Genomic DNA, 17636 nt, shown 5'->3' with positions numbered 1-17636 from the left:
CTTATGGAAATGTCCGAAAACATTTCTGATTGTCTCAGTGGCTGGCTGTCTCTGTTGTAGAATAGTACCATTCAAATGTGCTCGCTGCCCAGTCATAAAGTCAGTTAGTAACCAGGGTCTGGCTTAGGCAGCACTTAAGAGATGCACAGCATTGGAAACATTGGGGATTATCAGAAATAACCTGAAACTCTCTACTGCTGGCAAATTTTATAAGTTGCTTTTTGAAAGTTAGAATTAAATTAGAAATACACGGGTGTAGGAAAATTGGAAGATAGCATAATTTCTGGATCTGATGAATTGGGAAAAGCACATTTACATTTGTAGTTAGAGGTGACCAATTTAAAAGCTAAACTCTTAATCAGCGGGCTGTTATAATGGAACGCAACAGGATTTACTTTTGTATCAAAGGAGCTCCCCTGGTAGTAAGAGAATGCAGCTGAATACAATTATAAACTCACTGATAAGCAGGATGCAGGTCCTTAGCTGCATTGAGAGAAAAGGTACTTAATAACTGAGAATCTAGCAGCAACGCTCTAATGAGTTTAAACCCACTGGCCCAAGATCTCAGAATTTATCAATACTTGTTACCTAGATTTTCATTTCAAAGTAATGAAGTGATAAGTAAGAATCAAAAGGAAAGTTTGTGATTGAGGAAAAGAAAATGCCTTACAAATGATTCACCAAGTACTTACAGCTGAAAATGAGAGATAAACCACTGATAAGTCAGTAAAACTTAGTCACACATAGAACGAACATACGCGGAGGGAAAAGTGGAGTCACAGACAGTACCCAAGGGATTTATACAACTTCACAGATCATCAACAAGCCAGGGCCAAACCCAAGTCCCGAGGACGATGTTCTCATGACACAGACCACTAAGAGAATAGAGCCTTCCTGTGGCTTTTGGCACATAAAAGATTTAGAAAGGGTTAAGATAATCCCGTGTAAATGCTCAAAGTCGCTGTGTGACTTTTTTGTTTGTTGTTTTTATTGTTAGTTTTTATAGTTGTGGTCTAGTTTGCTGTCTGTTGCTGTGATAAATAACCTGAGCAAAAACACTTTGGGAAGAAAACGGGTTTATTTGACTTACACTTCAAGGTTAGCAACCCATCACTGAGGGAAGTCGGGGCAAGGATTCAGGCAGGAACTGAAGCGGAAATGACGGAGGAATGCTGCTCACTGGTTTGCCCCTGGCTTTCATTGAGCTACCTTTCTTCTGCGTCCCAGCCCCACCTCCCTCGGCACGGTACCACCCACAGCACACCCTCCTGCACCAATCATCAGTCAAGAAAATCCCTCCAGAGTCCTGCCCTCAAGCCAATCTGAAGGAGGCAGTTCTGCAACTGAGGTTCCTCCTTCTCAAATAAACTGAGTTGACAACAAAGTTTAGACATCGAAGCCAAATTGTTGTTGTTGTTGTTATTTTATTAATATTAATGAATTTTGGATAAGCAAGGGGTCGGCCTAAAAACATACATTTAAAAGAAACACTAAACAGACTCTTCAGGTTGTATTTACATAAGTATTCCTTATACACGTGTACAATAATAATTAAAGAATAAAAGGATAAGAATTTGAGAGGGAGGAGGCATGGAAGGAGGAAGTAATCTAACCCTAGTTTATTTAATTAGAATATTTTCACATATGTCTTGTACCATTTCATATATGTAATGCATGATAATTTGTTCAGGTTTTTCTACTTGCTCACAGATATTTTGTATTTTAATTAAAGCAGGCTGCCTGTTTGTGATTTGTCTTTTTTAAGGAAAAATAATTATAATAACGTCATTGCCTCGTACTTAGTTACAGACACAAAATAAATCAGTTTGGAGAGAGTAAATATTTAGACCTCCCCATTTTCCCATATGCTTTCAAGTTAGTGATCACACATAAAGCCAGCTAGAGTACCTGGTGGAGATTTATCTGTAAACATTCCCTCCTTTTGGAAACCTTATTCCCCATACTTAATAAACCTTTGTTTACCTTTTCTCCTGAAAAGTTGCCTGTCCATGCTAACTATGGAATATGGGGTCAGTTTCGTAGGCTGCTATGGGGATCGATGTTTCTTCTTCCATTGGGTCTCAGGGTCATCTTGCACATTTGGGTATATGTGTAGGACTCAGAACACTGAGTGCTCAGTCCCTCCTATGTCTCATCCAAGCAGGCCAATAAAGTTCCTTCTGACCCAAGCATAAGCATATTTGTTGGGCTTCCCTGTGAGGTCTTTGAACATCATGGGGTGCTCCCTGTGACACCTCCACATTTTTCAGTGGAAGGGAACAAGTGTTTTCTTCCTTTGGAGTCTTTATCATCAGATACTCATAAGATTCCTACATCAAAAGCTTGGCAAGTTCTTAGGAATGACAGCCGAAAAACACAGAATGGTGAATTTGAGGAGGAGTGTCAGGAGATAAAGTCTAAAGGATAATAAATCAAAATGTGTCAAAGACAATGAAAACCAAGACAACACAAAAACCAAAAGGCCTTCAAAGTTGCAAAAGCAAACAAAACACTGACCAAAATGTCTTTAGAGATCTGAAAACAAGCAAACATACCAAACCAATGCAATATGTTTTCAAAGCAAAGGAAAAAAAAAAAAAAACAGTTTACAGTTTAAACAAAATACTTTGAAGGCATATGAAAAGGGTATCCATCAAAGTAGGATCCTTCTTTTTTTTTTTTTTTTTGGCTCACAATACTTTTATTTTTTTACTACCATTTATTCACTTTGTATCCTAACTGTAGCCCCCTCCCTCGGCCCCTCCCAATCCCACCATACCTTCCTCTTCTTTTTCCATGCCCTTCCAACACTGGGTAAAATGCTCAGTCCTCATTCAGAAAGGCAAATAGGATAGACATCTAAAGAAAGAAAACAGGGAACAGGACAGGAGCCTACCACAGAGGGCCTCTGAAAGACTCTACCCAGCATAGTATTAAAGCAGATGCTGAGACTCGTAGCCAAACTTTGGGCAGAGTGCAGGGAATCTTATGAAAGAAGGGGGAGTTAGAAAGCTGGAGGGAACAGGAGCTCCACAAGTAGAGGAACAGAACCAAACTATTTGGACCCAGGGATCTTTTCTGAGACTGATACTCCAACCAAGGACCATTCATGGAGTTAACCTAGAACCCCTGCACAGATGTAGCCCATGGCAGCTCAGTGTCCATGTGGGTTCCCTAGTAAGGGGAACAGGGAAACAGGGACTGTCTCTGACATGAACTCAGTGGTTGGCTCTTTGATCACCTCCCCCTGAAGGGGTTGGAGGGCAGCCTTACCAGGCCACAGAGGAAGACAATGCAAACAATAGGATCCTTCTTAACCAGCTCAGAACAAACAAAATGGACCACTGACCAAACCAAGGGAGGTTGGGAGCCCCAGAAAGAACTCACCAATTATTCAATGAGGAAATAATATCAGACAGCCTAGCCTCAATGAGTCCATGCAGGTATTGGTTTTTTACTCCAATGATCCCTTTAGTGAAAAGCGAATCATTCTCTGGGTCTCATATTGTAGTGCCATAACTGTCAACACAAAAACTATAGCCATCCTCTATTTTTAATTTTTTTACAATTTATTCATTGTATATCCTGATTGTAGCCCCTTCCTCAGGACCTCCCAATCCCTTCCTCCCTCCCCCATCCCCCGGTCTTCTCCCCCTAGGCCACTGAAACAGAAAGTTCTCCTCTGCCATTTGCCCCTAGCTATAGAGTCTCATCAGGACTGTCTGAATCCTCTTCCTCTGTGGCCTAGGAAGGCCTCATCGCCAGGGTTCACCAAGTGTTCAAAGAGCAGGCAACGGAGTTCATGACAGAAGCAGCCCCTGTCCTCTTTAAAACAATAGGAGACAGTTTATTATGGAGCCATTTAGAGTGATCATGACTTGGGAGGCACAAATTTAGGTTGCCCCAAATTCTGTGTTCCCACAGGGAAGCAGTTTCACCACATTTTTATGGTTTTACAGAACAGAGAAAGTCATAAATCAAAGCAACTTTAAAATCCACTGGTGGGTACGTCAGAGAAGCACGTACATCAAGATAGGGGAAGCTTTCCTATAGACTCAAGATGCTATCTAATGGCATCCTTAGGTTTGGGATTGGCAGAAGATACTTGACTGCTGAGCCAATACTTCCTAAATGTTATCTGTTGATACAACATGTTAGTTCCAATTCGGGGGGGGGGGGTGGAGCGGTTATGAATCGTTGTTTTGCACAGCCAGAACTTAGCCCAATGTAACGTCATTATTGTCTGGACCTGCAACATTCATACCACTCTACAGTACTGAAATTCTCTTCATGCAGTCTCTGCAGACACAGACTCCTTGCAGGAATTTTTCTTCGCAGCCAGAATCAGTTTCTTTTCAGCAGTTTTTGTTCACCAGAGTCTGTAGTCACTTAGATCAATGCCTGGATACAATGTCACCATGATCAGTGTCCTGAGAACATACCTTTCATTTGTGCATCTGTGTTGATTGCTCCATTATTCACAATGGGCAAGATAAGGATTCGGTCTAGATGTCCATTCATAGATGAACGGATCAAGAAAATATGATATATATATATATATATATATATATATATACATATGATTGTATTCAGCAATAAAAAAATGAAATCCTGTCATTCACAGAAAAGTAGGTAGAGCTGAGATAATTAAGTTTATAAAAAGCCACTGCATATTTTCTGTTATATGCAAAATCTCTATATATGTTTACATGAACAAGCATGAACACACATAGGACTTGAAAGTAGAAAGGACATAGTGAGAGGAGAAGGAAAAGTTTACAATGAAGTGGAAAGGGACATAAAAAAGGAAGATAAAATACCATATTGTCTCTTATTACATAAAGAATCTAAAATTACATACATAATTATAGGATTATACCTATATATTGTACGTAATATACATTACATATGCACCCACATATATATGAGAAGAAATCATAAGGGAGACTATTTGCAGGGAGAAAGGAAAACAGTAAGAGAAATGAAGAGTGACGATGGCGGGCATTGGGAGTGTATAAAAGAACAGGGTACAAGGATTAATATGTATGAAAAATCTCATAACGAAACTCATTGTTTTGTACAATAACAAAACATAGAATTCATCAAACTTGGATTGCTTCTGCTATAAGACACTTATCAGTAAATTATATCATTGCCTCCTATCAGAGCTGAGAATTTAATTAAATATTACTGATAAGAGAGACTACAATGCCATTCAATCTTGAGGCTTAGATGCCAAATAACTTTACTGAAGTTCTTCATAAGTTCGCGTTTCAGTGGGCAAGGACTTTGGTGACCACAGGAACCTTTCTGAGGAGGCTTCAGAAAAGTTGGTATGGCAGGGGCAAACCCAAGGTCAGAGCATTCTCACAATCTTTGTTACTCACAGGTGCCCATCTCATTTGCTCCTCAGTAACATATCAGAATGCCCTGATTCCTCTACATGTTTTAACAAGACTTTCTCTTACTTGCAAAGGCCCATGCAACACATAGTGAAACCACCTAGAATCTTTTCACAGCACTTTTCAAAAGTCGAGAATGTTTGGTTTCCACTATCCCTAGGTCCCTGTTGTGGGGCATGGCTGGCACACCCTACCCACTACCCTGAATTCCCTAGCCCAGGAGTGGGGCTTTCCTTCTCCCAGAGGTCCTTCACTATATAATCCAGACATTTCGGTTCCCTCTCTCTCTCTCTCTCTCTTGCTCTCTCCCTCTTTCTGTGTCGCCCCTCCTCTTCTCCCCTCTCTGCTCACACTTTTCCCTTCTCTCTCTCCCTTCGCCCTCCTCTGCCACTTCCAATAAACCTGCATTTATTTATGTATAACTTTGTCTTGCCATCAGCTCATTCCATTATCATCTGGTGCTGTGACTCAGATTAAACTAAAGAGAGGAAAATTCACTTTTAGAAGCATAGGCCCTGACTTGAAGAAAAGTCTGGTATAAATATAAATGTTGAAGCCTGGTGGTGGTGGCATATGCCAGCCAGCACTCAGGAGACAGAGACAGGTGGAGCTCTGAGATTGAAGCCAGCCTGGTCTACAGAGCAAGTTCCAGAACAGCCAGAGCTACACAGAGAAACCCTGTCTCAAAAAAAAAAGCAAAATAAAACCAAAAAAGTAAGTGTCGATTCCATTCATGAATGTCCACGGTTCTTTTCCTGTCTTTGCACCTGAAATAGTTGTTTTATATTTCCTTAGCAATTAGCAAAGCTTATACACAAACATCAGAGAAGAAAGGAAGCAATGTATTTCTTGAGAAGGCAAATATATACCACTGGAGTAAACATCCACAAAGGAGTCACGATCCAGTGATGAACCATGTTGGAAGCCCAAATAGGAATCTAACTGCTGTCTTTGAAATGCTGTTCCCCCAGGGAAGTCAGACGCTTTCGCCTTTGTGTGATGTCTAAAGCTTGTCCGTTTTGTTTCAGCTGGCGGGCTTCATCTACGCCTGTTATGTTGTGAAATGTATAACTGAAGAAGAGGACAGCTGTAAGTATTAAAGCTCTACTCTGTGTCTTTCAAGTTCAAAGCTTCTGTAGTGCTGGCTCCCCAGCCCCCCTGTCTCAGAGACAATGCCGCTCCACACCCCAGAAGAATAGGAAATAAGCCTTCAGTGCCCATCAGGCTAAGCTAGTCTTCACAAAAGAATCAGCATATTAAAGAAACAGAGAAGCTCTCGTTTTGAAAACATGCTTTCCCCTTTCATTGAAAGGTGTTTCAAAAATCTGTTCCTAGAACAATTTCTAGTAAAGAATACAGATGGGAAATTAGAGACAGAAGTGAATCTTAAACGTAGTTAAGGTGAATCTTTTCCTTTGTTACAGTTCAGTTATTGTGTGTTGCTAATGAAGCAGTTCCATCAAGGACTACAAATCTCAACAACCAATAATTTGCAATAGTTCTTAAAACTCTGCCAACAAGTGAATTTCTAATGGAAATCAATGGATATGACAATGATCCGGATAACATGATCTGAGATGCCATGGCATAAGATAGTATGGCATGATCTGACATGACATTCTGTGGCATGACATAATAAAATATGATGTGATATGGCATGATCTGATATGATACAATATGAAATGACATGGTGTGGCACAATATGATGTAGTATGTTAAGAAATGACATGATATAATGTGATATATGATATGATATGATATGATATGATATGATATGATATGATACGATATGATATTCTGAGATGTTTGTTATAAGTGAAGGAGTACATAGCAGCACCCCTTAAAGAAAGTAGAGTGGGGACACAATAACTACCTGGGTTGTTTGAGATGTAAGAGATGACATCCAGTAAGCATTCACAGAAGCATTATTCAGAAATTAGGGCAGATTAAAGGATACATAGATGTCTCTATGTATGGACCAAACAGGCTGTGTATTCAGCATCTTTACAGAATAACATGTTGCAAAATGCTCATGCTCATTTTACAAGGATAAAGGCAAGGAAATTTGACCCTGGAAAGTCAGAGTGCTTATTTATACACTGACATCCCTGAAAATGGTCTAATAAAGAAGGATGTTCACTTTTCCCTAATTGAGTTTCGTTTGCATAGCACTAGGTAAGCAGAGCTGACAGATCAAAGAGAGAAACAGTTCTCTTCTAAACCCACAGTTCTCTGGGGAGAGTACAGCATGTACTAAACTGTCCCACAGGGGTGGGGGGTAAAGAGGGCAGTCTTGAGACAAAAAGCATCAGTGATGGAACCACAGTGAGTAACCCCTGAGGCATGGTATGCAGATGCAGGTTGACTGGTTGTTCTTAAAGGTAGTGTACCTATGAGCTAACAAGACGGCTCAGTGACTAAGAGAGCATGCTGCTGTCACAGAACCTGGATTTGATTCCTGGCACCCACACTGCTGCTGACAACTTTCTGAGACTCTAGTTCTAAAGGATTTGACTCCCTCTCCTGACCTCATCCAGCACTGCATGGGTGTGGTATGTAGACAAAAGACAAAACACCCATACACATTGAGGGGGGGGAGAGAGAGAGAGAGAGAGAGAGAGAGAGAGAGAGAGAGAGAGAGATGTTCCCAGGCCAACAGATAGCTCACAAGAGAAAGCATGATCACCCAAGTTTGATTTCCAAGCCCCACAGGCTTTGAAGGAGAGAATAAACCGCACAAAGTTCTCTGACCTCCACACACAAGTAAATTAAATACATGCAATTTTTAAAAAGTAGTGTCCTTGTGGAACCCATGTTCACAGTCATCGATAAAGCCCTGGTTTAAAGCTATCTAATATGCTAAGTTGTTTTATAAAGAGCCCAGGATACTTAAGAACCGATAGTGGTATTTTATGGATGTTAAAACTTCAATTTATGAAAACTAAAGTATAAATAATACAAGGCCCATATATTGGTATACAGAACTTTTTCATAAAAATTCTTACTATGTCAGAGAATACAAATTGTAGAGAAATGTGTCATAGAGAATTCTGTCTTAAATAAAAGTTTTATCAATATTATGTAAACCCAAGAACCTCAGAAGTCTCCGACATAATGATGGTCTGAAAATTTGAGCTATTTCTCTGTCTTCCCTAAGCCACTGGCACTGAGCTTAGAGGCCCACAGGCCCAGTGGACAGAATACAGATCTTCATCAGGGCTACTTGCATACAATGACCTTTGGTGACTTCTAATTAAGTTTATTTGTGACCATTTCCCAGCAACAGTTAGGAATGTTTACAGAGCAAACTGTTGGCTGGTATTTCTCACGCCTCACCATTGCCTCATCCTCTTACCGAGTGCTTATCTGAAGACACTGCCCAGAAATCTGACTTCTAATAATCTTATGTATGGAAAGAGGGGTTCAGATTTTTGTCAAACTTTGGGAAATTGTAAAGAAAATTATTTAGACCCCTAATTTTTATGAAAGACAACGAAAACAAAAAGTGTTCTCTGGTAGCAGGCCTTGAATTAAGAGAGGTTTGATGTTTGTGCGGCTGCCGCTGTGTCTGCTTGCCGAGGTCGTGATGTCTCCACCCTGAGAGGACAGTTCCCGTTCTGTAACTTGTGGTGAGAACGCTGTAGAGAGAAGCAGGGGGCTATGACTATCGAGTGAGTACTGTAGGCTCGAGGCTGGTCTGAAGTTGAACAGCTCTATACTCAGTGCTCACAGACATGAGCGCACCCAGAAAAGGTCAGAGGGAAGACGCATCAGCTGCCAAGGAACCATGAGCAAGGACAGGAACCAGACTCCAGGAAATAGTAAGAAATCATTACAGAAATAGACGGTACGGGACTGTGTAACACGGGGATGGGTTAGGAAGGAAAAAAAGAGAGCAGGAGGGAGAGAGAGAGGCAGAGGGGGAGCAAACATTCCAGGCTAGCCTCACACTTGCTATGTAGCCAAGGATGACTTTAAACTTCTGATCTTCCTGGCTCCTCCTCCCAAGTGCTGGGATTACAGGTGTGCCACAGGGCCCTGTTTCTGCAATGTTTTGAGTCAAGCTCGGGGCCTTATGCATGCTAGGCAAGAGCTCTGTACCTACTGAGGCACACAGCTAGCCTTACAACAGAGACACTAATGAACGTATCTTCGCAGTGAAAAAGCTAAAACCTGGACTTCTCTGGGCTTGACCCCGTAGTCTAAACCAGAGCCACAGCCTGGCAAATGCGCTGACTGCCCAAACTCACAGTACAGCGCTGCCACCTGCTGTGCACACTAGAACATGACACCAGGTAGCCTGATGAGGGTGTGCTTCCGTTTCCTATGGATTGGTATGCCTGCCCTGATAACACACCACAGCACTGACAGCTTAAACAACAGGGACTTATTGTCCCCCCGGTTCTGGGGGCTGAACCTCCAAGATCAAGGTGTTAACCTGTGGATTGTCCTGAGACCTCTCCTTGCCTTGTATATGGTACCTTTTCAACATCGTTTCGTGGCCTTTTCTCCATCTCTTTCCTGTTGTGTTAATCATTTCAGTCCAGTTGGACTGCAACCCTGTCCTGATGGCCGCATGTAACTTTAATTAGCTCTTTAAAGGCCCTGTCTCAAATTCAAGTTCTCTGTTTATGAAATGAACGAGGGGGACACCAATCAAGCACACACAATATGTTTCCTGAATGTACATTTTTAGGGGGCAGAGCAGAGCTGGCCTCAGATCAGAGCTCCAGGGTGGTAATACTGCCCACGTGGGCAGCATGCTCCCTACCATCAGGCAGGAAACCCAGTCGGCACCTCCAATGTGACGTCATCTGCTTTCAGATGAAAAGTTCCACGCCTAGGAAAAGCTAAAAGCAAAGCCTGGACCCCGTCTCAACAGCTTTACCTTAAACCCGGCAGCCATTTGAGCTCAGGCACACTTGCATATATTTGCCCTGCCTTAGAAGAGCAGACTTCCGCTGGGAGGGTGGGCATCCTCACCGTGCTCTTTTCAGCGGCCCTCTCCTGTCTGCTGAGCCTTATGCCTCCAAGTCTCCTTCATCCGCTTGCATTTGTCGTTGTTTACAATCTTCCGTAAAAGAAATTCCCCATCTTCATGCCTTTCACCATATACAATGCCCTTTTCTCTCCCCCAGACCTCCCTCTGCTAACAGCAATCAGCTGTCCACTTCAGTGACAGAGCTAAGGATTTATCTTTACTCGTTACCTGCTATTAAAAGGTCTTTACAGAAAATATCACTAGTCTATGACAGAACAACAACAACAAAAAAGTCCTTCAACATATGACCTCTCAATTTTCATTACTGTTTCTTTTTTTAATGTATTTTCATTAAAACAAAGTACAACTAAACATTGGTCTCTTGCATTAAATGCATTTCATCCATTTTAAGTACCTTTTTCTAAGTACATTTTCCATCTCTGTGAGTTTCTTTAATTGTGGATTCAAATGGCAGATAGAAAATATTTGGGACGGGGAAGAGCGCATTTGTACAAAGTACATACAGCCTTTTTGTTCTTGTCAAAGTTCTCAAATAGCGTACTATTTATATTCTTCATATTATATAACATAATAGTATCTTATATAGCAATTGTTTGTTGCACAGAGCACTGCATTGGGTGTTTGAAGTGATCAAGAGATGTACCGAGTATGGTTATATATAAACTCTGTCATTTTAGCTAGGGTATCTGGGCATTGTGAGTTTTTTGTATCCACAGGAAAGTCCTGGAATCCCTGAGGGATAACTGTAGCCACCACCTGATCTAATAGAGATGCATTGTATTTCCAAATGTTATTCAATAGGGAAATTGCCCTGGAAAAAAAGATGTGGAATGTCATAGCCTAGGGGACTTATTCTGAAAGCAATACCGGAAAATGAATTCTAGCTATTTAAATGTGGAGTTAGACACATAGACATGCCCACCAACTAAACTCAAACGAATAAAAACCTGTCCTGAAGTCTCTGAAGTCAAGGGGCCTAGGGACAAAAGTTGCCATCGATTTATGGAATCTTTCTTTTAGAAAGAAAACCAGAGGAAATTATTCACTGCTTTCAGGATAATATGTTTCTCTTATTTTTGTTTGATTTTCCTTCTAAAGCTTGCTGGCCTACACTATGTATCAAACTGCATTCTATATGCTTTGAGCATGTATCCATTTAACCAGAACCATCAGGCTCAAATACAACTCCTTAAGCTTAGTCACTTATTATGCAAGGGAGGGACATGGAGATATATTCTGCCCTGAAAACATAACACTTAATCTTGCTGGTAAATGACTAAAGGTTTGCTACAGAAAGCACAAAAATATCCACAAACAAAGCAGTAAGAGGAGAGAAAATCAAAACGAACCTATAACGAGTCCTGATCTTCAGTTAACGTTTTGGCATACCATTTTGATTTTCTTTCTGTCCTTTCTTCTCTCAACTGTACTCCCTTCTGTCTTTTTTTTTCTCCTTCTGACCCTTCCTTCCTTCTAGTCACTCACCAAGCTTCAAATGTGGGTGCTCAGATCATACTAAATCCTGTGTTTGGTATTCTGAGGTTTCTTGTTATTTTAAGTCACCCCTCAGACATAATCCAGAAGTGGTAACAGAAAGTTCAGTGAAAAGCACAGCAGATTGTGTGGCTGGTGGGCAGGTGAAGTTATAGTCTGTATTATTTACAGAGTCAAACGAAAGACACATAGTCTATATATTATCATTTGGTCATCTCTTTATAACAATAACAATCTTAGGAATTTAAAGATTACCAAGTGAAATAGCTTGTCTTTATTTGCCAAATTCCAATCAGGTCAAAACTCACCATTTTTTTCTTCTCTCTGAGCAATATCACATATTACTAAACGCTAACAGTCCAGACGTTGAATGCCATTAACACGTAGCTGTGCTCTGCAGAGTCATAGTGTGATCACAAAGAAAGATGTCATCTTCCCTGTCTACTCCCCCAAAGCGCAGAAACTTTGTGGTGTGCTTAAGATCTATTCATTCCGCCTAAGATTTATTTTCTTGCTGGGTAGGGGAGTGAGCTTTGAAACAGGGTTTCTCTGGGCAGCCCAGGCTAGCATCAAACCCCTGCCTTCCAAGTGCTGGAATTAAAGGTGTACACCAACACCACTTAAAGTGATGATGTCCTTAAGCTTAAACAATAAGAAAAATGATGCCTACTGTTTTGTTTCAACACAAATTTTATAAGCCTCTAAAGATTAAGTCACTGAAAGTTCATAATCTAGTACATTAAAGCTGACTCTGTGAGTAAAAGAGTGTTGGAGAAACTGACAGGAGCCAGACTTGTCTCATTCCCCACTGTATCCTGCTACCCGGAATACACACACACACACACACACACACACACACACACACACACCTTTCCCAACCTGGAGAAAATACTCAGGCTTTTTTGAGAAATAAGGAGTTAACCAATTGGCTTTCCACAAACATTTCATAGATATATGAAAGACAGCACAGAAATGTGACATCTCCTTAGCCTTTTATTTTCACATACGGCAAACCTGCCCCTGCGCTTCGAAAAGGTGCTTTGTTATACTCCGTGTTTCAACTACGTAGAATCAACTGAAGTCTGAGTGTGTGATCAATGCGTGGAACAGATAAATGGACTCTGCCACTTGTGGGTCATATGAGAGGCCCTTTCACCGACAGCCGTGGTCTCTAGCAGTAATGTGTGCCTCTTCACATTGCCTGCAAAATTAGCTACCACCTATCTCGTCTCTGGCCCTTGCATTGCTCCCTCCTGTGGCTGCTTAAGAGACACCAGCTCTATTTCTGAATTTAGAATTTCAAATAAAAAGTGGAAGCTGATTCTTCAACAATCATTTCTTTTTTTTCCTCCCTTTTCTCATCTTATCTACTCCTTTATGCTAACTGGCTTCTTATTCATACAAACACACACAGGCACCCACGCCATATTCGTCTTTATGTAAATCTAATCTTTCGGAGTCAAAAATATGAGGGGAAAGAAATGATTCATTTTCTGTGAAGCCTTGGCTTCTAAAGAATCAATATAGAGGCAACAGCATTCAGATAAGCAGAGAAGATTTTTATCCTAGGCATACAAAGGAAGAATTTCCTGCAGAAAATAATTTTGGCACCAGGAACTTATATTAACTAGTAGAGACAAAGACTAGGGCAATTGTTTTAATCAGCCTCAGAAGAAAAGAATGTCAGAGCATATGAATGCAAAAAGAAGAGTAGTGGCATTAACAAAAATAATTTGAAAAAGAAAAAACTATTCCACTCAATCATTTTGCCCCTCCCAATAATGTGGACCCTAGTCTACCTGCAGTAAATGTCTATGCTTGCTACTATACATAAATAATAGCTCAGGGAAAAGGAGCAGGCAAGTTGCAGAAAAATAGTCCTTTGAGCACAAAGATTTTGTATACAGGTTCATAAAATAAAGTTGCTTGGATACCCTGATCTCAAAACCAGAGAACAAATGACAGCAAGACAAAGGTCTAGCTCGGAGGGAGGGGCTGTGGGGGGAAGGAAGCCCTCTATACCAGACACATGCTGGAATGGTCTTGACACCTAGTTTTTTGATGAATGATGTTGGCTGGTGGCCACTCCAAGACATCCCGTTGAGCTTTGTGCAAGACAAACAGGCGGATGAGCTTAGGAATCTCCCTCTTGCCAGAAGGACCGAGATACCTGCATCTCTGAGGATGCACTGACAGATGCTGGGAGTGAAAACAGCAGAACAGAGCCACCTGGCATGTGGGTGGTGAAAGAGTGCTTTGTCGGTGAGCGTGGAGGTACGCCCTGGATCCCCAGTGACATTTGAGGAAGACCTCGGTAGCAGGGGATGCTCCAGGTGGTCTCCACTACAAGAGGTTGGTACTGGTGGTCCGGAGTGAAAGAGAAACAAACCTGAAGCTCACGGGAGGTACACTGCGTTTAAATAATGGAAAGTAATTAGGCTGAAGACCGAAATCAGTGATGGCATTTTATAATTACGATTAATTTAAAGGTTAATTTCCTTTGGTGCAAAAATCTTATTTAAAACGTTTACCAGGAAAGGAAATTAGGACATTACTATCAGGAGGCTTAGAGCACTTCTGGGAATCCATGTCTATTATCAGTTAGAAATTAGGTCTGTAGTAGGAATTTCAATTCATATATATATATATATATATATATATATATATATATGTATGTATGTATATGTATATTAGGTGGCAACCTAGTCCCAAACTGACAAGGTTGGCTGGGGTAGACAGCATGAAATTTGCTTTCATTGGTTTGTTTGTTTATAGGATTAATTATAAATGTTTCTAACAAAGGAGTCTAGTCTATACATGAACAGTCCTGACACAAAAAGGAAATTGGATATGGATTGCTGCCTCTGTAACTAATGAAGTTGATGTTGAAAGTATTCCCAGGAGTAGGACTACTATGGGATGGCACAGGTACACATCTATACTCCAACATCCCTGAGTTAAAATGAGTAGGAAGAGTACTACAGTGGGCTCAAACCCACCTATCCTGCCAGCCTCTGGGCCCTGCATTGTCCATTACTGTTTTCCTGTTGGGAATTGTCACGCCTCAGGCTCCAGATGCTGTGATCGATCATCCTTCTGGATCCAGAGGCAATCGGCTGCAGGATCCTCCGTGGATCTGCAGATGCTCAAATCTCTTATGTAATATGATATGGTATTTGCAAATGGCCTACACATAATTCTAGCATATTTTGAATCATCATTATTTTTCTACCACAGTGTAAGTGCCATATAAATAGTGATTACATTGTATTTTTAGGAAATATTGATTTCAAAGAAATGTCTTCACATGTTCAGGATAGATATTATCTTTTTTTTTTTCTAGTATTTTCAACCCATGTTTGCTTATTTCCTTGAATTTGGAGAGAGAGAGTGTGTGTGTGAAAGAGAGAGGTCAAGATGAGCTCTTCTTCCAATAAATTTGTTTAATAACATCAGTGCATAGTAATATACAGCTAGAAATAACTAAATTATAGATTTACTCCTTTAATGTTTCCATTGCTACCATTGGTGTGCAAATCAATCACAGAAATATGGAATTATGCAGAATCATAGAACTATTAGTAATCCCATAATTTAGTTCCCTAACTTTACAGTAAAGGAAAAAGACACTGGAGTTGTCTTGCTAGAAGTAGAATAATCAAGGGAACTGGCATCCCTGGTTCTAGGCACAATTTCCTCATCATTTCACTACAGTACTCCAGATTAAACCGCCAGTCTGTGCAAGATGCCAGGGTGAAGAAAAAAAAAAAAGACACCAACTCTACCTTCATGATGCCTACAGTTCAGTGTACAATTCCCAGGAGAAAGGAAAATGATACTAAGACATGGGGAGTACTCAGACAAGGAAAGCTGAAGTACCATGTAATATGGTCCAAGAGAATCTCATGTACTTTAGAAGACAGGAACATTAGTCCCTGTGGAAGTGATACTCTAGCTGAAATTAGAAAGATAAACCACAGGAGCATACAATTGAATACAACTGAATTTTTAAAAAAGGCCTGTCTTTTTAACAGAGCAAAGTTTTAAACATTAGCTAAGTTTCAGGTCTACGTTGGCCAAAGCTCTACCATAATACATATGTCAATAATTTTGCATGTTTTCAATTAGCCTGGAATAGTTAAACTACCTTTCAGTGTGCCCACACATCAGTAAGAATGTTGGGGTAACCCTGGCTGATCTGCTTCCTGAAACTGCAATGGCTATCCTAATAAGATGATCAGTGTAGGCTCAGGAGTTCTGTGATTTTCCTTGCTAGACCTCGCAAGATAATATAATTACACAAACATTACGAGGCACAGGGCAAGGAATATTTCTCTAATGGGTGATTATAGCATGCATATTTACATTTTATTTCTCTAAATATACATGCATTAATGCGCCCACCATCCTAATTAAAACTGCTGCACTTAAGCGGGTTGTGCGTTCTAAATATATCCTGGGTGTCAGCTGAGAAGATATGCCAAATCATGTCTAACTAACTCATCTGTTACTTGCAATAACTGCTCCCTTCAATCCCTTTCTAAAAGGCATGTCATATATAATTGAAAGCAATTCTAACAAGGGTGAACGAAACAAAGTCTCAGGGATCCAGTCAATCCAAATGGCAACCAAGCCCATGACGGTGGGTCAGTCACGTCGTCGTAGCCTCTGTGCTTCTCCACATTCACAGAGAGTATCGAAAAATAACGGGACTCATCGTTTCCTGACACCTTGGTTTCCTCGCTTTCTCTTACCCAGGCGCCTCATGAGCCCCCACCTCTCCCTCACTGCTCCATTTCTTTCACTCAGCAGGCTGTAGTGAGAGCACCTTCATCATTGAGGGAGGGGGTGTCACTTGAGGCCACCTTTCTGAGCCTCTCCTCTTTCTCCTGCCTCTCCTGTCTCTGTCCTGGAGAAAAGTTCCCTCCCTCTCGTTCTGGAGCTTTGCTGCCCAGATGGCTTTTCACCTTCCTTCTCACCCTCTGCCTCCAGGGAGGGCCAGGGCAGCATTGCTCTTCCAAGCATGCTGGATGCCAGTCCTCACCTTCACTTTCCTCAGGCTTGGATTAGCAACATCCATGCCTGAGCAGGTGACAGTGCTCCAGGTCTAACCGCCGGCACTCTTCCATCATAAAGGAGAGTTGCTAGCCCTGTCTGGGAATGCGGACTCAGCACACCTGGCTGATGGCCAGCTGCTACAAAACAGCGTTTCTCCCTTCTGACAGTGGTGTGTCACTCGGACCGTTCTCATCTTTCCAGGCTCTCTAAAGCAAGTATTCAAGCACAACGAAGTCAATGCTGTCAAGTGTTGACTCTTTGGTCCTCCTCCCTGTCCTACTCTATCCTTGAAGCCCTGCCCAAATCTGAAAAGGATGGGTAAGAGCGTTCCATCTTACACCCTTTGACCTCCTACACAATCCAAGATGCTTGGCCCTCACGGTCTCTGTTCTTGCCCACTTTTTCCTATTCCCTTGCCACAGAATCACAGGCCATTAGTAAAATAGGATGGTCTCTAGGACTAGACACCCCTAGTCCTTCTTGATAAGAAACAATGTGATTTCCAAAATTATTCAAAACACAAAGACTCTTTTCTCTACAGTTGCTTTTTAATAAATCTTGCTGCAGTGTGTCACACAAGCTATTTGTTACTTATCATAAAACCGCAGCTTTAATCAAAGAGGCATTAAAGAGTTCCATAGACCCGCCTCTGCACCCTGATGCTTCTGCTGATGACATCC

At 41.2% G+C, this 17636-nt stretch overlaps 1 protein-coding gene across 4 annotated transcripts in view; it reads left to right on the top strand.

Annotated features, from left to right (window-relative positions):
• The window catches only part of Nkain2 (sodium/potassium transporting ATPase interacting 2), a 1138750-nt gene that overhangs the window by 1104374 nt on the left and 16740 nt on the right, over positions 1-17636 (top strand). For all 4 annotated transcript variants that reach the window (XR_009587866.1, XR_009587867.1, XR_009587865.1 and 1 more), the window contains one exon: positions 6431-6491. Coding sequence is in view for 1 of the 4 variants with exons in the window: in XM_060373153.1 (XP_060229136.1) it covers positions 6431-6491 (61 nt within the window). In the remaining 3 variants the exon portion in view is untranslated. The remainder of the gene's footprint in view (positions 1-6430; positions 6492-17636) is intronic.

The sequence above is a fragment of the Meriones unguiculatus genome, chromosome 20, assembly GCF_030254825.1.
Source record: "Meriones unguiculatus strain TT.TT164.6M chromosome 20, Bangor_MerUng_6.1, whole genome shotgun sequence".
In the NCBI taxonomy this organism is placed as follows: domain Eukaryota; kingdom Metazoa; phylum Chordata; class Mammalia; order Rodentia; family Muridae; genus Meriones; species Meriones unguiculatus.
The sequence above is the reverse complement of the archived record's forward strand: the minus strand, read 5'-3'. Positions and strand labels throughout refer to the sequence as shown.